The sequence below is a fragment of the Mobula birostris genome, chromosome 30, assembly GCF_030028105.1.
Source record: "Mobula birostris isolate sMobBir1 chromosome 30, sMobBir1.hap1, whole genome shotgun sequence".
Taxonomy (NCBI): Eukaryota; Metazoa; Chordata; class Chondrichthyes; order Myliobatiformes; family Myliobatidae; genus Mobula; species Mobula birostris.
The window spans coordinates 2,689,913-2,711,226 of NC_092399.1; the positions used below are offsets into that span (position 1 = coordinate 2,689,913).

The 21,314-nt window shown below is 41.6% G+C and overlaps 1 protein-coding gene across 2 annotated transcripts in view; it reads right to left on the reverse strand.

Annotated features, from left to right (window-relative positions):
- Positions 1-21,314, reverse strand: part of LOC140190625 (arf-GAP with SH3 domain, ANK repeat and PH domain-containing protein 2-like) — a 118,857-nt gene that overhangs the window by 61,638 nt on the left and 35,905 nt on the right. For both annotated transcript variants that reach the window (XM_072247345.1, XM_072247344.1), the window contains exons 3-5: positions 17,646-17,791; positions 6,275-6,349; positions 1,715-1,764 (exon numbers count right to left, since the gene is read on the reverse strand). In XM_072247345.1, coding sequence (XP_072103446.1) covers positions 1,715-1,764; positions 6,275-6,349; positions 17,646-17,791 — 271 coding nt within the window. The remainder of the gene's footprint in view (positions 1-1,714; positions 1,765-6,274; positions 6,350-17,645; positions 17,792-21,314) is intronic.

Sequence of the window (21,314 nt, forward strand, 5' to 3'; positions counted from 1 at the left end):
AGACAACATCAGCCACAATCCCTCTCGCTAGACAAACTTTAAAAGAGATCATTACATGGAGGTTTCCAAATCTGGAAGGGTTTTGACAAGCAAAACAGGAAGATACTTGCAGATGAAACGTCAGTGACCAAGTGGCACAGATTTAACATGAAGCAATCACATGCGGTCGGTCCTGACCCATGCTTTTGTGTTTCAGGCCCAACCACATTCAGCTGATCATCAGAAAAGGGGATGTTCACTGTTCTATCCTGATGCAATGCAGCAAGTTGTGCTAACACACAGCAAGGCCTCGACAATATTCAATTTTAGGTTGGTTAACTGGCAAAAAAAAAACACGGTAAGCAATGACCATCTCCAAAAGGATATTATATATTATTCACAAACATACATCATCACCAAAGTTTCAGCCATGGAGGGAGTTCCTGCAAGGAACAGGGTGCCATTGACCAGAAATTTCTCCCAACTTACACTTGAAATGCTTATTCCTTTCCACAGATGCTGCCTAACCTGCTTCAGCATTTTGTGTTTGTTATTCGCAACCCAAAAATTAAGATGACATAAAAGGATAGGGCATGAGGACTGGGTATTTACCCCAGCCATCCACCTCCTGATTCCATTGTCAAACAATCTACAAGTTCTGTATTTGAAGGAAATTGAATGCTCTCTTCTTACCGGGATGAATTTCTCCAAACACAAAAAAAATCATGGTAATAAGACCACACAGCCAAACATTTAGTCTCTACATTTCTGCGAAATCATGGCTATACAGCAGACATTCAACAAGAAGCACTTCAACAATAGATTAAGGTTTCTTCAACAGCATTTCCCCAAACCACAATGTCCACTGCTTAGAGCAGTTAGTTTCCAATCTGGGAACCCCGGAATAGAGGAAAGAAATCGGGAAGCACAACCTCGTGAAAGTTTTCATCTGAATTATACACCAACGTAGAAGATGGGCACTGTTCCCTCTAAGCTGTGCCGGTGTGTGGCTGCATGGTAACTGAAATGCCACCGCATACAAAGCCTTTGTTGCCACGCATCTGGAATTTTCCCCTTATATAATTTACGACTATATAAAAATTTCCTGCTCAGAGCAATGGTTGGTTCAAACAGCTGTAACATTGAACATTGAATGTGGGTTGCTCCATCTCCAGTCACTGTCTCCAATTTCAACCCATTCTAACCGCACCATTAAAATGCCTTCACATTAACGTTTTTCTTACCAATGTGAGGAAATAAAAAGGTACTTACTAAAGAAAGAGTGAAGATAAGTAGGGCTTCTTTGTAAAGTAAAGAGTTACTATAATCTCGAATGCTCTGTCTAAAAGAAGAAAGGAAGCTGATTCCGTAAACTGGGGTTCCCAACTTGGGGTCCACAGACCCCTTGCTTCAAGGTATTGGTCCTGGGCATGGAAAAAGCTGGGAACGCCTGCCACACTGACAATGACAATATGTCTCATACAAAGTTATCGCACAAGCAAAGTGACTTTAACAACAAACAACCGTGCTCCTTAATCCAAAAGTATGTAAGTATCACTAGCCGCAGCAGTAGATGACCATGTTTTGTAGAATTAGTTGTGGAAGCATACAGTGACATTTGACCTTTAATCATAAGGTATGGCTCTAGTTCAATCTCGTCTGCAGAATGATGATGCAAGGAAGCAATATCAAATATTTTTCTACCGTTTGCTTGTCCTACAGAGGTGGCACTTACACTTTGTTCTCGTAATCCTTCCAAGCTTTCTCAATGAGCTTCTTTGGGTCCTGTAGACAGAGAACAAAAACCAGTTGAACTTCTCTCATCTCTGAAGGTAAGTATCCAATTCCTATTCCTTTAGGTCACTGGAGCAGGTTATTTGGCCCACCGAGTCAGACTGGCTCTCAGATTCTCACACTTATTTCTCAGCAAGTTATTCTCACTCACATTAACCCCAGCCCTTCATTCTCCTAGTGTACACTAGAGGTAAGTTACAGCAGCCAACTAACCTACCCAGCAGTAGGTCCCTGGGATACATAAGGAAACTGGATTACCCAGGGCAAATCCTGGCTGTCACAGCGGAAAATGCAGCCATCATATTGGCAGCAGCAAAGCTCAGGATTGAACGTGGGAAGACCAGAGTTGTGAGACAGCAATACTACCCACTACACAACCTTAACATCCCACTATTAAATTTAACTCCTGACTAGAGTATGCCAGCCCACTGTTGCAATAGCTGGTCTGTAAGAGTATTGAGGAGGTTATATTTCCCCCGTCCATATGTGGAAAACAGTTCACAATCAATCAGTGGCACAGGCTGAATAAGTTAATGGTGTGTGGGTCTGTGTGCACGCACACGCACGTTTAAACTCAGCTCAGGAACACATTCTTGGAGGTAGACAGTGCAGCAAAATAATATCAGACTTGCATCATAAAGATTGAACATCACCACATTCCTTACTGCTCTGTTTCTGGGTGTCAATATCTCTGAGAACCTAACACAGACTCAACATATCGACGCCATTCTAAAGAAAGCAAGACAGCGGCTATATTCCATTAGGAGTTTAGGATTTGTTATGTCACCTAAAACACTTGAAAACCTCCACAGATGACCTCTGGAGAGCATTCTAACTGGCTGCATCGCCTTCTGATATGGGGGGAGGGGGCAGGCAGTGAACTCCACAGGATCGATGTAAGCTGTAGAGAGTTGTAAACTTAGTCAGCTCCATCATGGGCACTACACTACGTAGTATCCAAGACATCTTCTTACAGCGATGTCTAGAAAGGTGGCATCCATCACTAAGGACCCCCATCACTCAGGACGTGCCCTCTTCTCATTGCTACCGTCAGGAAGGAGGTACAGAAGCCTGAAGACACACACTCAACGATTCAGGAACAGCTTCTTCCCCTCTGTCATTTGATTGCTGAATGGATATTGAACCCATGAACACCACCTCTCTACTTTTTTAATTTCTATTTTTGCACTCTTATTTAACAATTTTATATATGTACTAAATATATACACACAATTATATATATATATATACATACAATACAATGAAATACATAATAGAGAAATAAAACATTTTTCTCTCTCTATTGTTATGTGTTGCATTGTACTGCTGCCGCAAAGTTAACAAATTTCACAACACATGCCAGTAATATTAAAATTGATTCTGATTTGGATTCTGTTTCACTGAATGCACCACAATTTTGCTTCACTCATTTTATTTCAGATTTTCTTCAGAGAGTAGGATAATATCAGCAAGGTTACTTTCAGAAATGGCCCACCACCGAAAAGACAACGTAGGCAGAATTATTTTAAATTTGATAGAAATCAATGACCACATATATATATATTAAATGACCACTTTTTACTCTACAAAGTTCCATTGAAATGGGCTAGTTCACTGTTCCTTGGATTCTTGATTCATACACGCTCATTTGATGACTCCCAATCTCCAAACAGTTGAGAAGATCTGAGAGGGTGCACTCAACTCATTTCCAGACAGAAACAAGACAATATCATTAACTTAACCTGCTGTCCAAAGTGACAACTGTACACTTCACATCCGACAATTAGGGCTGTCACACTAATACTCAAGGAATAATACTCACACAATTTAGACACAATGTTCGCCAAGTGGGGAAAAAATCCTTTAGCCACATTGCATTAATGAAAAATCTTGTTTCAGACAAACAAAAAAAAGATGATGAACATCTGACGGAAATGTTTTTACTTAAAATGGGTCCAATCTGCAGTGAGTGTAGGGCTGGTGGCTCAGTGGGTGCAGTCGGTGTTCCAATCATAGAGCAGTGTGCATAGCTATGGAAATAAATAAACAGTCAATGTTTTGGGCCGAGACCCTTCTTCAGGACAGAAAAGGTGGGGGTGGGGAAGATGCCAAAATGAAAAGGCGGGGGCGGTGCTCCCAATGCGGCTTCCTCTCCATTGGTTAGCCCCGTCATAAATTGGGGGACTGCTTTGTCGAGTACCTCAGCTCCATCCTCCAAAAGTGGAGCCTCTAGGTGGCCAAACATTTTAATTCCAATTCCCATTTCGACATGTCAGTCCACCCTCAGGGTGAGAAGCAACATCTTATATTCCATCTCAGTGGCCTCCAACTTGATGGCATGAATATCGACTTCTCCTTCTGGTAAAAATACATTTACCCTCTTCCCCCTGCCCCCCACCTCTTTTTCTATTCCCCACTCTAACCTCTAACTTCTTCTCACCTGTCTCCTACCCTTTCTCCCATGGTCCACTCTCCTCTCTTCTTCAGCCCTTTTCTTTTCCAACACACCTGGCTTCACCTATTATCTTCTAACTCCTCCCACCTTTTTATTCTGGCATCTTCCCCCTTCCTTCTCAATCCTGAAGAAGGGTCTCGGCCCAAAACGTCGACCGTTGATTCATTTCTATTGACGCTACCTGGCCTGCTGAGTTCCGCCAGTGTTTTGTGTGTGTTGCTCTGGATTCCCAGCATCTGCAGACTTCATGTTTATAAGTGTGTATAGCTGTTGGCTCAGTGCAGATTTTAGACATCAAAGATTTGATTCAATTACAGGCACAAGGTTTCATCTCAGACTGTGACTCAAACGGACGTGACTATCCCATTTCACAATTTAGCCCTAGTACAAAACTTTGTGCTGCTGTAGTGGAAAGGAGGTGATGCCCAGTTTCTCGAAAGCCCACAGTATAAACAGCATCAGTGCTGGAATGACTCCAGGTGAGAGACTGGGCACCACCCAATGGCTGGCAGCAGTTCCACCACACCCCTGCAGCAGATCCACTCCAACAAACTGTGGCCATGTGGAGGAACAAAGAAGGAACTCGCAGTAGGTCAATGGCTGTCTCCAGTGAAAATGAACGTACACGTAGATGGTTTATGAATATGGACTGGTACTCAATGCTTAGTGTGGATGCAGTGGCAACATGGATACAACAGTTTCAATGTTGTATGACTACACATACCTTCCTTACACTCACCCTCACCAACAACCCCAAGAGCCTCAGGACTCACACCTCCAGTCTCAGGAGCAGTTATTACCCTTCAACCATCAGGCTCTTGTACTGCAGAGGATAACTTCACTCACCCTATCACTGAACTGTTCCCACAATCCATGGATTCACTTTCAAAGACTCTTCATCCCACGTTCTCAATATTTATTGCTCATTTATTTATTATTATTATTTCTTTTTTCCCTACTTTATTTTTGTATTTGCACAGCTTGTTCTCTTTTGCACATTGGTTGTTTGCTCGTCCTGTTGGGTGTAATCTTTCATTGATTCCATTGTGCTTTATATTTACCCTGAATGAAAATGAATCTCAGGGTTGCATATAGTGGCATATAAGTACTTAGAACTTTGAACCCCCTTGTCTGTGGCAAGTTATTCTGGAATAGAGTTCAGTGTTCATAATTAAATGTGGGAACACAATGCACAATACCCAGACAATGCCATTCAATAAAAAAGCCACCAGATTAACAGGGTAAATCTCTGCATTCATCTTTCCACTCGTACCACAGTTTATTGCAGAACACTACAGGCCTTCCCTCCTTGAACCTCTCAGTTACAATCACTAAAGCCACAGTCAGGAGCTGAAATTTCCAAAGTTAAAAATGCCTGCAAGTTTCAGTTGAAGCATGGCCCAAAGCAGAAATTTAACTTGGGACTCCCATTCCCTGCTCGGTTTTAAGATTTCACCTGCCAGTCAGATGAACCTCCTTATTCTGACTTCTTCCCTTCCTTTCCAGTCCCGATTAAGGGTCTCATCCCAAAATGTTAACTGTTTATTCCCATCCATAGATGCTGTCTGACCTGCTGAGCTCCTCCAGCACATCGTGTGCTTTGCTCTGATTTACCAGCGTTTGCAGTACCTCGTGTCTACATTCTATGTGTGACTACATTCTCTACAGCAGGGGTTCCCAACCCCCACGGCCACGGACCCCTCAGTTAATGGTAGGGGTCCATGGCACAAAAAAGGTTGGGAACTCCTGATCTACAGAAAGATTTTCATGATTTCTATTTTGCATGGACTTTGGCAACAAGTAACAAGGACAATCACAGGAATGAAGAATTATGTAAACAACGCTTGCGTTATTGCAGAAAATCAGGGCTCATACAATGCGAAAAGACTTGACTTTGGAATCTCTCATCCCATTTGTATGAGCCCTGATCTTCTGGAATAATGCAAGCATTGTTCTCCTGCACCACAGCAACATAGATTTATACATCTGGACTGAACAGTATAACATTACAATTCTTCAAAGACATAAAAAGAGAAGCAACTTCACCCCTTTTCCTTCCTTCAAATCGCCCTTTAGCAGGTTGTCCAATGGAAAGGAGAGGATGTTGTTCATGTTTTGAGTCTGTAAGCAGATAATCAACACCATCAACATCAGAAAGAATCATTTTTAAACAAAGAGAAAAAATGAATGCAAGTGTAGAAAGACTTGTACAACTCCATTTGATCCCAAGGAGTTTCAGATCACTTCATTAACAAGTACTTTTGATACTCAGAAACCTTTGAAACACATGACACAATGCACACTCAGATTGGCGCAGTCCCTCTTTGATCTGCCCAAGGTCTTTCAGGAGGCGAGTGGTGGACGTGGACATTGAGTTTGTTGAAGACTATGATTTGCACACCTCTGGCACTGGGGAAATTGAGAAGTGAAATGATTGAGAAATAGAAAGAAATAGGTTTGAGAAGAGAGATCAGCAACAATGTATTGGAACAGTCATTGTATTTGAGGGACCATATGAGATTTTACTGATCCTCCTGCCAGCAATCTTATAAACAACAAAAAAATCTTACATTAACACAGTAAAATACAATGGATTCTATTTAATTGGGACATATTCAGACTCAAATAATTTTGGCCCAAATAAGCAGTTGCCCCAATTAGCCAAAGCCTCATGGAAATAATTATAAAGGTATAAAAAACACAAGCTGCTGTATAATTGAGTAAAAAATTATGTATTTAAATGAAATACAGGACAAATTAGAATACTACTAATACCACTACAGTACTATAAAACTTTGTATTAGTTTCTAATAGTTATTGACAGAGGAATTCATCCATTGCATGTGTTCTTTTGATTGAATCACGCAGGCACCTAGTGCACCTAAAGTACTGCCTTCATATAATGGTCTTTCTAATTTTCATTTTCATTGTAACATTCAAGATGGTTGTTGATACCTTCCAATTCCTTATAGTATTTCACTTGTTGAAGTATTGAAATTGTTTAATTTTTCACTCCTAGCCATTTCTGGCAGCTCCAGGCCTGAATGCTTGAAACCACCATGAGTAAGACTGTTCTAAATTGTCTTACTGCTCTTTTTTAACAACTATCAATGACAAAAATCGCTACTTTTTGAACACAAGTACATACAACTGATGCTACTTAAAATCTGTTCACTCTAAGCACAGTGTAGTTTCCAATGGCCATGGAAATGCACGTGTCTGATGCTAGTTAGAAACTGCTCGGCAACAGTCTCCCATCCCAATTAAGTGGCATGGTGTCCCAAATAAATGAAGGGAATTCTGGCTATTCTCTCAATTAGTTTTTTTATTCTTTAAGAGCTGTCTCAAGTAAGCTGCTGCCCTGAATAACTGATGGCCCAATTAACTGGAATCCACTGTATAGTCATAGAGAATTACAGCACAGAAAAAGGCCCCTCAGCCCATCTAATCCATGCCAAAATATTTAAAGTGCCTACTCCCATTGACCAGCACCTGGACAATAGCCCTCCATACCCCTACCATCCATGTACCTATCCAAACTCCTCTTAAATGTTGAATCAAGCTTGCATGCACCATTTGTGTTGGCAGCTCGTTACACACTCTCATGACCCTGAAATCCTGAAATAATACGAAGAAAATTTGACAGCAAGCTAGGAATGGAAATGTTAGGGAAGATATCCAGATCCTGGCTCCAAGTGACAAATTCAAGAAACATCTTAAAAGAAAAAAAAAGAGTTGGGATTAAAAAGCCAACTCCAGAAAATTGGTGGATTGCCAGGCAAAAGCACTGTCCCCTGTAGCGGGCTGTCCACATTGTGTGGATGCTCACCATTTCATTGTTCTACAACCTTGGAAAGAAAAGAACTTTTAAAGCTTTGAGATAATGGGAAGAGAATGAATTGTTTTACACATGCTAAAATGAAAGGGCTATTTTACAATAAAAATGATTCATATTTGCTCTTTCATTAGAGTACAGCTGCTATGTAGTAGTGTCTAGATAACAGGCATTCCAGCCATTTTTATGCCATGGATCCCTACTATTAACCAACGGGTCTGTGGACCCCAGGGTCTAAACCACATTGTTGTGCCTGTGGTTTTAATGTTACTGTGACGCAATGAAAAATGAACATCCTTTCCTAAAGAGTTTCCTCCACCACTTACTCCGAAGTAAACGGCAGTCAATGAAATACGTAAAATTGTGGACATTATTTTTTTTATTGTGCGATACAGTGTGGAGTAGGCTCTTTGAGCCACCCCCATCAACTCTAATCTAATCACCAGACAATTTACAATGACCAATTAACCTACTAACCAGTACGTCATTGGGCTGTGAGAGGAAATTTTTATTTTTATTTATCGATACAGCATGGAGTAGACCCTTCCGGCCCTTTGAACTACACTGCTCCAGCAATCCCCAGCAAACCTGATGAACTCCAATCTAATCACGGGGCACCTTACAGCAACCAGTTAACCTGCACAGTTCGTCTTTGGACTGTGGAAGGAAACTGGAATTTGTAATACAATAAACAGGGCACAGGTGAAATCTAACCAGTAGTTTTATGTAAATAAGTAGGTAATTTTAGTTACACTGGCTGAGGAATAAAGGTTAATAATAAACTATTATAGAGATGAAAATGCAAATCTACAAATAGCTGCTAATGCTAGCTGTCTTATTCCATTCGATAGACTTGCTCCTCCAGCTTGTGCCCAAGTGGTTATGTAACAGTAGCATTTGAAGATAGGCATTGCAGTGATGGGCTATGGTTATGCAGTAACACACAAAAACTGCTGAGGGTACTCAGCACATTAGGCGGCATCCACGGTGGGAAATAAACAGTCAATGATTTGGTCATTCTTCTGGAAAAGAAGAGTAAAAGCCAGAGTAGAAGGGTGGGTAAATATTCTGTTAATATAACGTACTTTAACATTTTTAAAATAATGGAAAACAGGGGACAACTGGCCAATTATTGTCAACTGATTGCTGTAAATAATAGCTCTTCCACAGAAGACATGGGAGCAGAATCAGGCCTTTCGGCCCATCTAGTCCACTGCGCCATTTTGTCATGACTGATTCAACGCCACTGTCCTGCCTTGTCCTGGTAACCTTTCATGCCCTGACTAATCAAGAACCTATCAACTTCCTCTTTAAATGTACCCAATGACTTGGCCTCCACAGCCACCTGTGGCAATGAATTCCACAGATTCACCACTCTCTGGGTGATGAACTTCCTCCTTGACTCCATTGTTTCTTTTCAAATCATTTTATTATTATTATCCAAAATTAACACGAGTACATCGAAGTAAGCAACACTTATAATGTCTCAAGAAAAAAATTATTTTAAAGATTGAAAAAATGTTGTTGATAAAAAAAGAAAAAAAACCCCACTAAGCAAGAAAAAGTGAGAAAAAAAAAACCCCTATTAGGTGTTCAACCCCGGAGCCATACGTCATACAAAAAGCTTCTAAAGATAAACATCAAACCACCAGCAAGAAAAAAAAGTACCAAAAATTTACAATTAGATCATGGAGGAAATCTTTCAATTAACTCAAATGATAATAATGAGCAAATGAACCCCATCTTTTCTCAAAATCAAACACAGGTTCAAAGATTCGACTTCTAATTTTCTCCAAACTAAGACAAACATCACTTGAGAGAACCATTGTGACAAAGTGGGTGCTGATGTATCCTTCCCTCCTAGCTATCAATGTAACAAATGCAATAACATGTTGGTCAGAAAAAGAGATACCATGAATATTTTGAGGAATTATTCCAAAAAGCACAGTTAATTTGTTAGGTTGTAAATTAATTTTAAGTGCTTTAGAAATTGTCGATGAAACTGACTTCCAGAACTGTTCCAGTATAGAACAAGACCAAAACATGTGTGTCAGCGTAGCTGTCTCAGTTTTACATCTATCACAATAACCATCAACATTAGGGAATATTTTAGACAATCTCTCCTTCGTCAAATGGTAACGATGTACAATTTTAAATTGAATCAGTGAATGACTAGCACAGATCGAAGAAGAATTAACCAGCTTCAGAATCCATGTCCAATCCACCTCCATTCTAAATGGATATCCTTCTACTCTGAGGCTGTGCGCTCTGATTCTAGAGACCCCATGACAGGAAACATCTCTCAACGTCCACTCTATCTATGCCTTTCAATATTCAATAGATTTCCATGAAATCCCCTCCTCATTCTTCTAAACTCTAGTGAGCACAGGCTCAGAGCCATCAAATGCTCCTCATATGTTAACCCTTTCTTTCGTGGGATCAATCTCGTGACACTCCTCTGGACCCTCTCCAATGCCAACACATCCTTTCTCAGATAAGAGGCCCAAAATTGCTGCAACAACACATGCCGCCATTGTTGTGAGAATCACTTCAGACGAGTTTAGGGTCTATATCCTTCCTCATTGGTGAGATTAGTCATTTCTATCTCCTGAACTAGCAATTTTCCTCCCTGCTCTGCCAACTGTAGAAAGAGAAGCCAGGATAATATGTTGCCACCAAGGTGCTAGGGTCCAGGATGTCTCAGAGCCGCTGCAGAAGATTCTCAAGAGGGAGGCTGAGCAGCTAGATGTCGTGGTGCACATTGGCACCAATGACATCGGTAGAAAGGAGGAAGAGGTCCTGTGCTGGGAATATAGGGAGTTAGGGAAAGGGTTGAAGAACAGGGCCTCCAAGGTAATAATCTCTGGATTACTTCCAGTCCCACGTGCTGGTCAGGGCAAGAAGAGGATGCTAGAAGAGATGAATGAGTGACTGAGGGAGTGGTGCAGAGCAGCAGGGTTTCAGATTTCTGGATCATTGAGATCTCTTCTGGGGAAGGTATGTTCTATACAAAAATGGACAGATTACACCTGAACCCGAGGGGGATCAATATCTTTGGGGACAGGTTTACTAAAGTTGATGGGGAGAGTATAAACTAAGTTGGCAGGGGAATGGGAACCGGAGTGATTGGGCTGAGGAAGGGGTAGTTGGTTTACAAACAGAGGCAGTGTGTAGTGAGACTGATAGGATGGACAGGTGAGAGGGTAAAATTGCAGTCAGTGGGATGAAGTGAAGTATAGCAAGGGAACAAAATCAAAGAGGGTGATGAATACAGGACTGAGGGTATTATATTTGAATGCATGCAGTAACATGGAATAAGGTAGATGATCTTGTAGTGCAGTTAGAGACTGACAGGTATGATATGGGCATCGCTGAGTCACGGCTGAGAGAAGATCATAGTTGAGAGCTTAATATCCAAGGATACACCTTGTAGTATAAGAGCAGGCAGTTAGGCAGAGAGTGTGGGATAGGTCTGTTGGTATAAGTTAAATCAAATCCTTAGGAGGTGGTGACATAGGATTGGAAGATGTCAAACCTTTATGGATAGAATTAAGAAACTGCTAGGGTAAAAACACTCCAATGTGTGTTATAGATAGGCCTCCAAACAGTAGCCAGGATGTTGACTAAAATTGCAACGGGAGATAGAAAATGCACGTAATAAGGACAATATTACAATAGTCATGGGTAATTTCAATATGGGGGTAGATTGAGAAATGAAGTTGGTTCTCGATCCCAGAAGAGGGAATTTGTAGAATTCCTGAGATGGTTCTTTAGAGCAGTTTGTAGTTGAGCCCATTAGGGGAAAGGCAATTCTGGATTGGGTGTTATGTAATGAATGAGATTTGATTAGGCAGCTTAAGGTAATGGAACCTTTGGGAGGCATTGATTATAATATGATACAATTCACCCTGCAGTTTGAGAGGGAGAAGATACAGTCAAATGTATCAGTATTACAGCAGAGTAAAGGCATGAGAGAGGAGCTGGCCAAGGTTGATTGGCGGAGACACTAGCAAAACAGCATTGGCTGGGGTTTCTGGAAGACGCAGGATAGATACATCCCAAAGGTGAAGAAGTATTCTAAAGAGAAGTTGAGGCAACTGTGGCTGACAAAGGAAGTAAAAGACAGCAGGAAAGCCAAAGAGAGAGCATATAATAAAGCTACATTTAGTGGGAAGTTAGACATTTGGGAATCTTTTTAAAAAAAACAACAACAAAAGGCAACTTTTTAAAAAGCCATAAGGGGAGAAAAGATGAAATGTGAAGTAAGTCCAAAATATCAAGGAATACCAAAAGTATTTTCAGATATATAAAGAGTAAAAGAGAGGCGAAAATGGGTATTGGACCACTGGAATATGATGCTAGAGAGGTAGTAATGGGGGAAATGAAATGGCGGAAGAACTTAATAAGTATTTTGCATCAGCCTTCACTGTGCAACACCCCAGAAAGTAGACAGTATCAGGGCACAGAGGTGAGTGTAGTTGCTATTACGAAAAGATGCTTGGGAATCAGAAAGCTCTGAAGGTAGTTAAGTCAACTGCACCAGATGAACTGTACTCTGGGTTCTGAAGGAGGTGGCTAAAGAGATTGTGGAGGCATTTGCAGTGATCTTACAAAAATCACTAGATTCTGAAATGGTTCCAGAGGACTGGAAAATTGGAAATGTCATTCCACTCTAAGAAGGGAGTGAGACAGAAGAAAGGAAATTATAGGCCAGTTAACCTGACCTTGGTGGTTGGGAAGATGTTGGAGTCCATTATTAAGGAGGAGGCTTTGAGGTACCTGGAGTCTCATGATAAAGTAGGCCAAAGTCAGCATGGCTTCCTTACGGGGAAATCTTCATAGGCAAGTCTCCTCGAATTCTTTCAGGAAATAACAGGCAGGATAAACAAAGGAGAGTCAATGGATGCTGTGTACTTGGATTTCCAGGAGGCTTTTAACAAGGGTCACATATGAGGCAGCTTAACAAGGTAAGAGCCCATGGCATTACAGGAAAGGTACTAGCATGAATACAGCATTAGCTGAATGGCAGGAGGCAAAGAATTGGAATAAAGGGGGCCTTTTCTGTGTGGCGGCCAGTGACAAGCGGTGTTCCGCAGGGGTCGGTATTGGGACAATTTCTTTTCACATTATATGTCAATGATTTGGATAACAGAATTGATGGTTTTGTGGCCAAGGTTTGCGAAAATACAAAGACAGGTGGAAAGACAACTAGTTTTGAGGAAATCGAAAGGCTACAGAAGGACTAAAACAGATTAGCAGAATGGGCAAAATGGCAGATGGAATATAGTGTAGGGAAGTGCATGGTCTTGCACTTTGGTAGAAGGAATAAAGCTGCAGACTATTTTCTAAACTGGGAGAAAATTCAAAAATCAGAGCTGCATAAGGACTTGAGAATTCTTATGCAGGATTCTGCTGATGGCTAACTTGCAGGTTGAGTCAGTGGTAGTGAAGGCAAATGCAATATTAGCATTCATTTTGCAAGGGCTAGAATATAAGAGCAAGGATGTGATGTTGAGTCTTCATAAGGCATTGGTCAGGGAGTACCATGAGCAGTTTTGTGCTCCTTATTCTAAGAAAAATTGTGTTGTCATTGGAGTATGTCCCAAGAACGTTCATGAGAGTAATTCTGGGAATGAATGGGTTAACGTATGAGGAGTATTTGATAGCTCTGGGCCTGTGCTCACTCCAGTTTAGAAGAATGAGATGGGGATCTCATTAAAACCTATCGAATATTGGAAGGCCTGGACAGAGTGGATGTGGAGAGGATGTTTTCTATAATGGGTGAGTCAAGGACCAGAGGGCACAGCATCAGAATAGAGGGACGCCCACTTAGAACAGAGATGGGAAGGAATTTCTTCAGCCAGGGGGTGGTAAATCTGTGGAATTAATTCCCGCAGATGACTCTGGAGGTGAAGTCATTGGATATATTTAAAGCAGAGGTTGATAGATTCCTGTTTCTTCAGTGTGTCAAAAGTTATGGGTAGGAGGCAAGAGAATACGGCTGAGAGGGATAATAAATCTGCCATGATGGAGTGCCAGAGCAGATTTGATGGGCTGAGTGAACAATTTGGTACGAGACACTTCAGGTAAATGGGATGGGGAGTTGAGGTTCAAGTCAGAGCAACCACAATCTTATTGAATAATGGAGTATGCCTGAGAGCTCCTTATTTACATGTTTATCCTGAACGATCTCCTATCTTCTACATCGGTAACAAGCTCATCCAAACCTTCATAACCAAGGCTTGTTCACTTATGCCTGCCGTCCTACACTAGCTCCCGAAGAAGAAACAGATCCACTTAAAAATTCTCAGCTTTGATTCCAAATCCCTCCATGCTCACAATCTCCCATCCTGACTCTTGAACTATTGTCACTCATGGACATTTGTATCCTGGCATTATTTATTTATTCATTGAGATACAGCCTCGAGTAGGCCCCTCTGGCCTTTCAAGCCACGATGCCCAGCAATCCCGCAGTTTAACCCTAGCGCAATCACGGGACAATTTGCAATGAACAACCAGTAGGTCTTTGGACTGTGGTAGGAAACGGGGACACCTGGAGGAACCCCACACTGTCACACGAAGAACGTACAAACTTCTGACAGGCAGCGGCAGGAATTGAACCCTGGTCGCCTGTACTGTAATGCGTTGTGCTCATCACTAAGCTACTGTGCTCCCTATATAACAGCAGTGAGCAGGGTGATAGTTAGCCAACCATACCACTCTATGCATAATGGGAAAATGCTTTCTTTCGGTGGTGGGTCTCTTTCCCAACTCTAATTCCTATTATTTTAAACGACAGTAAGTTACATAACATCCTGTAACCACATCCCATCGCTGCAATATCAAACGGTGTGGTGAAGCAATCGCTCATGTGTAGGCCAATGGAGCAAGCTCAGCGAGAGAAAATAAACAAGTTGTAAAGCTTTTAAATTTCCCCACTTTCTTACTTCCCAGCTGCTATCTCTGCTGGATATTTGCCTTCCTACTACAGCGGGCTAGCTTAGTCCGAAGTTATTACATTTCCTCTTTGATTCAATCTAGATCTTTCCCTTGGCCACTCTCCTCATTTTATCTTTCGCTATGTTTTTGATCCCAGCCTAATGTGCCTTTATGCTTCGAATGATTCTCCCGTGAAACAGCTGAGCTGCTTGTATTTACGTACATTGTTTACATACACAATCAGACTTCTCGCCTCTGCCTGTAAGGAGTTTGTACGTTCTCCCTGAGACTGCGTGTGTTTCCTCTGGGTGCTCCAGTTTCCTGCTGCAGATGTACCAATTGGTCATTGTCAATTGTCCTGTAATTAGGCCAGGGTTAAATCGGGGGATTGCTGGGTAGTGCGGTTCAAAGGACCAGGACGGTTTATTCCGCAATGTATCTCAATAAATAAATAAATAGAAATAAAATCTGTAATAATTCATCCATGTGCTGTTTGCAAGCTTCCCCATTTTTCAACCCTGCTTAAATTCATTTTATCAGATTGACCTTGCCAGGTCGATCAGGAAAGAGTTGAAAGGGGATTTCCAAAGTTTGTGTTTACTCGGTGGAGCTTGACGTGGCTATTCCCCGTGGAGATCGGCTGTAGGGAGTTCCCGGCAAGGTCAGCATGGAGGATGCTGTCTGCGCTGGGCCTTGGTAAAAAGAGCAAGAACCAAGCAGCTCGCAGGATGGGGGAGGAAGCAGAACAAGCCTCTCGCTAGATATGGAGCAGACAGGAGGAGTTGAGCTGGAATTCAGGAGCAGATGGGCAGTGACTTGACCACTACTGCAGGCCCGCCAGCTGGACAGTGCAGTGGTTAAGGGTTAAAACATTCCCAACGACATCTGCCACTGGCCAAAGGACACAGTTACTTCATCAGGTAACTGAAGAGATCACTTCGGTGGATGATGCAAGCGGCGACACTTTGTAGTCCAAGTGAACACAAGCTTCAAACTCCCTATAGCCCTGTCAGATGGAAACATTTAATTTAATTTACATCTGCAGTCTCAGTTTTGTCTGAGGTGGCCTTCTTAGATGCCTCCAGAGACTTTGTCCGGTTCTCTCCACTTCATACACTGGTAAATTGATTTATTAATGTCTTGCATACCATCCATACACACCATTTCATCACACCAATAGACTGAGGTAGAACAAGGCAAAACAATAAGAGAATGCAGAATAGTGTTACCGTTACAGAAAATACAGTGCAGGCACACAGTAAGATGCAGGGGCTAAAATGTGAGCTTCAGGGTCCATCTTTATTTTTTTTTAAGATTTATTTAATTTTATTGATACAGTGTGGGATAGCCCATTCCAGCCCTTCAAACCAGCAACCCCTACAAACCAGATTAACCCTAACCTAATCATGGGGCAATATACAATGTGCATTGAGCCTGCCTCTACATCTTTGGACTGTGGGGACGATTCCAGAGGAGCCGGAGAAACCCAACTGGGAGGACACACAGAGACTCCTTACAAAATGGCGCTGGAATTGAAGTCCAAACTCAGGAACACCCGAAGCTGTTACGTTGTCGTGCTAACCACTACACTACCATGGTGCCCATACAAGGGGTCTACTTCATAGTCTTATAACAACGGGATAGAAGCTGGTGGTATGTGCTTTCAGGCTTTTGTATCTTCCGCCCGATGAGAGGTATTGGTATTTATGTAGATAAGATGGACAGCTATGCTTTGGCAGAGAGCTACCATGGTCAGCGTTTAGTTATCAAACAGCATTAATGAAACTAATTATCTGCTCAAGTCATGATCCATCACTCCAGGAATCAATTTTAAAAGAAAATTCTTTTATTTCTTCTAAACAAAAACATACTAGAAGCCTAAAGTACGCATAATATTCTAAAAATTATCACCAAAACTCCGTGTGTTTGCAATAAAACCATCTTTGCTGTTATTCACCAATTCTTTTCCAGCTAAAGATTAAAGATTAGCTTTATTTGTCATGTGTACACCAAAATATGCAGTGAAATGCTTCATTTGCATCAACGATCAATAATCACAGTCCAAGTGTATGCCAGAGGCAGTCTGTAAGTATCGCCATGCTTCTCATGCCAACACACCATGCCCACAACTTACTAACCCTTACTACCCGGCATGTCTTCGGAACGTGGGAGGAAACCTGAGCACCCAGCGGAATCTCACGCGGTCATCCCCTCGACCACATCACAGTGACATGTTTTTGTTTTAAAGGAAGAAAAAATTCTTTGAAAATTGATTCCTGGAGTGATGGGAACATGACGTGAGCAGATTATTTGTTGCACAAACGTTGTTTGAGAATGTAACGCTGACCGTGGTAGCCCCCGCCACGGGACAGTTGTCCATCGTACCTGAATCTCGATCCTTGTCTCTGTAATGCATTATATTAGCCGCTATGAGCGGGCAAGCTTTCCTCTCTTCATATGGACAAACCTTCACTAATGAGTCTCTCATGTAAAAATATCCTTTTCCATTCTTCCATGATGTCACCATTACACCCCACAAAATAATCCATCCTCTTGTCACATCACATCCCTTTAAAATCTCTCAGCTCAATACATATCACCTACCGAAGAAAGAAATAGTTATGGAGACATCATCAAGCTTACCAGATTCTTGAAGAGTGCAGTCACTTCACGAGTAAAAACACCCAGGTTCAGGAAGCCTGTAGACAATTCATTCTTATTTTGAGATAGGTGGTGGTTTCCGAAGCTCTCCAGAACTTCAATGTATTGCTCTTTATTTTCCACGTGGGCTAGACAACAACATGCAAGACAAAGATGGCCTTATTCGATGTGTCTGATGTGATAATCAGTACAGTTAGATAGCACAACAAACAGCAGAATCACAGAGCCTCCAAATCGGGTTTAATGTCACTGACATATGTCCTGAAATTTGTTAACTGAGCAGCAGCAGTACAATACAATGCATGATAATATAGAAAAAAATAAATAAGTAAACAATTACAGTAAGTATAGATATGCATATTAAATAGTTAAATTAAAAATAATGCAAACACAGAAATAATAAAAAATAGTGAAGTAGTATTCATGGTTTCAATGCCAGTTTAGAAATCAGATGGCAGAAGGGAAGAAACTGTCCCCGAATCACTGTTGTAACTTGAAAATGCTTTCACTACACCTCCCAAATATCCAACCTACACCATCCAGGTAGGCAACGGCAGCTGGTAAATGGAACTCCAATACCTGCATGCTCCGGGCCACGTCACACATCATCCTAGTTTGGAAATGTATTGCCGTTTGCTCATTGGCAACAGTCCCAAATTCTGAAACCCCTGCCAAAAAATACTGTGAGAAGCTTCACCGCATGGACTGGAGATTCTCAAGGGCAGCTGAAGTTGGACAATAAATCACGTTCTTGACAGCGACACCCCAGCACTGTTAAACTCAGTGGCCACTTTATTATTTACCTCCCGTACCTAATAAATTGGCCACAGAGCACACGTTTGTGGTTTTCTGCTGCTGTAGCCCATTCCACCTGAAGGCTGACGTCTTGTGCACACCACTGACATTTGGCCCGAACAGCTAAGCCTCTTGACCATGTCTGCATGCTTTTATGCATTGATTTGCTGCCACATGATTGGCTGATTATCCATTAGCATTAATGAGCAAGTGTACCTCATAAAGTGGCCACTGAGAGGATAAGTAAATTCTCTGGTGTTGGAAGAGGAAGTCAAACCACGCTCTTAGCTTCTGAGGTTCTGGAATAAACAAGGCAAACTCACTGGTGTAGCACGAACAGAGTTGTAGGAAATGTTATTCATTTAAAGAAAGGTCAAAATGAGATGTTTCCTGCTCATGGTTGAAACAAATCCAAAAGGCCTGTCATTGGTGCCAATGGATAAAGAAAAGAGCAACTTCAGAATCAGAATCAGGTTTAATATCACCGGCAATATGCTGTGAAATTTGTTATGCAGGAGCAGTACATTGCTAGAAGGGCCGAGATGGCCTCTTTCCATGCTGTAATTGTTATATGGTTATATGATTATAAGAAAAACTGTAAATTGCAGTAAGTATATATATTAAAAACTTAAATAAATAGAGCAAAGAGAGAAAAAAGCAGTGAGGTAGCGTTCATGATTTCAATATCCAGTCAGAAATCTGATGGCAGACGGGAAGAACCTGTTCCTGAGTTATTGAATGTGTTTTCAGGCTCCAATATCTCCTCCCTGATGGTAACAATGAGAAGAGGGTGCGTCCTGGGTGATGAAGGTCCTTAATGATGGATGCCACCTTTTTGAAGCTGGATGCTGGCGAGGCTGGTGCCCATGATGGAGCTGACTGAGTTTACAACTTTCTGCAGCTTATTTTGATCCTGTGCAGTAGTCCACACCCCCACAGCCATACAGTTAGAATTTCAACTTACTATTGTTATTCCCTCTAAATTAATTCATTGTACAGCAGTACTATGAATTGTACGGCATTCCTAATTCCTAAATGCTGCCTGGGCAGGGTGAAAAGCATTATCAAGGATGCATCTCACCCTAACCATGGACTTTTTACTCTCCTCCCATCCAGTAGGCGCTACAGCAGCCTCCGCTCCTGCACCAGCAGGCACAGGAAGAGCTTCTTCCCTGAGGCTGTGACACTGCTGAACCTCACATCACAGCGCTAAGCAGTATTGCATCCGTATTGTACTGCCTCAGTACTTTTACATTTATGTGCTGTAGCACTTCTTTTATTCGCAGCTATTTTGTAAGTAACACTATTCTTTGCATTTCTGGTCAGATACTAAATGCATTTCATTGGCTTTGTATCTGTACTCGGCACAATGATAATAAAGTTGAATCTAATCCAATCTAAATCCAATCTAATCAAGGCAGTTAGTAAATGCACAATAAAAATCAAAAATGCAGAGGCTGGAAACCTAAAATAAGAACAGAAAATGCTGGAAACACACAGCAAGTCAGGCAGCATTTGTGGAAAGAGAAAATGAATCACGTTTCAAGTCAAAGACCCTTTTAAAGAAAGTTTCCCAACATTTCCTGTTTATAAATAAGCTTATCTAAAGTAAACTTTTTTTAATATTTCATTAAGTCTTCAAGTCATCTCCTTCTGTCATTCAACAGAGGCATTTTGCCTTAACTATATTCACCAGTTCCACATTCATAACCATTAACTAACATTACTTTTATATAATTTAAAATTCTTTATAATTGTCTGTTTTGTGCATGTCGCACTAACACACCATAGAATATTCCTAAAACATGGAGATGTATATGGTGAATAAAGTTGACTTTTGTTCTTTGATTCAACAGATTCTTTGATGGGAAGGATCAGAGAGACTGTTGAATTTTCGTAACTGCTGAATGGAAATTAGCTCTTAACATCATTCATGAACAGCCTAGCTCTACTTTTAATCACCCAGGTTTCTCTACGCATGCTATCAAATCATTCCATCGCTTCAGACATCTCATTTTGTGGTGAATCTTTTCAAAGGCTCTATGGTGCCTCAATTAGCTGCACAGATCCCACAAACCTGGGGTTTGATCTCAAACTCGGGTGCGGTCTGGGTTCTCACTCTGATGGCACAGGATCCCCAGCACACTCCAGTGTGTCCCCACTACCCAAAGATATGCTGGTAGACTAGAGGAACTCTGGAGAAGCTGGTTGGTAGGAGATTCAGGGAAAAGCTGATGGGCACGCAGAAAAATTGGAAAATGGAACTGATAGGAATACTCTGAGAATGGCCATGCACCAGATAGACTAAATAGTTAATGTCTATAAATAAACATGAAACTTTGAGAATTCTGGTACAATTCTGGAAAATCTCTATTGAACTTTAAGGTCTTTCAACTTCCCAACATTTTCACAGACTAACCTGATCCTCAGAAACATGCATGGCAATATAACGTAACAGTTCCATTTGCATTTTTCTCCCAAGACAAACATAAACAAACCAAACTAATTTTAGCATTTAGATGTTCCATTAGATTGCAGAAAGTAATGGATACTGCCCATTCCATCACGGGTAAAGCACACCCCCACCCCGCCACTGAGCCCATCTACACAGGGCGCTGTCATAGAAACCAGCACGCCATCATCAGGGACCCCCCACCACCCAGGGCATGCTCTCCTCTCACTGCTGCCATCGGGAAGAAGGTACCGGAGCCTCAGGACTCACACCACAGGTTCACGAACAGTTATTACCCCTCAACCATCAGGCTCCTGAACCAGCGTGATAACTTCACCTGCCCCATCACTGCCCACAAACCTATGGACTCACTTTCAGGGACTTTTCATCTTCTGTTCTTGTAT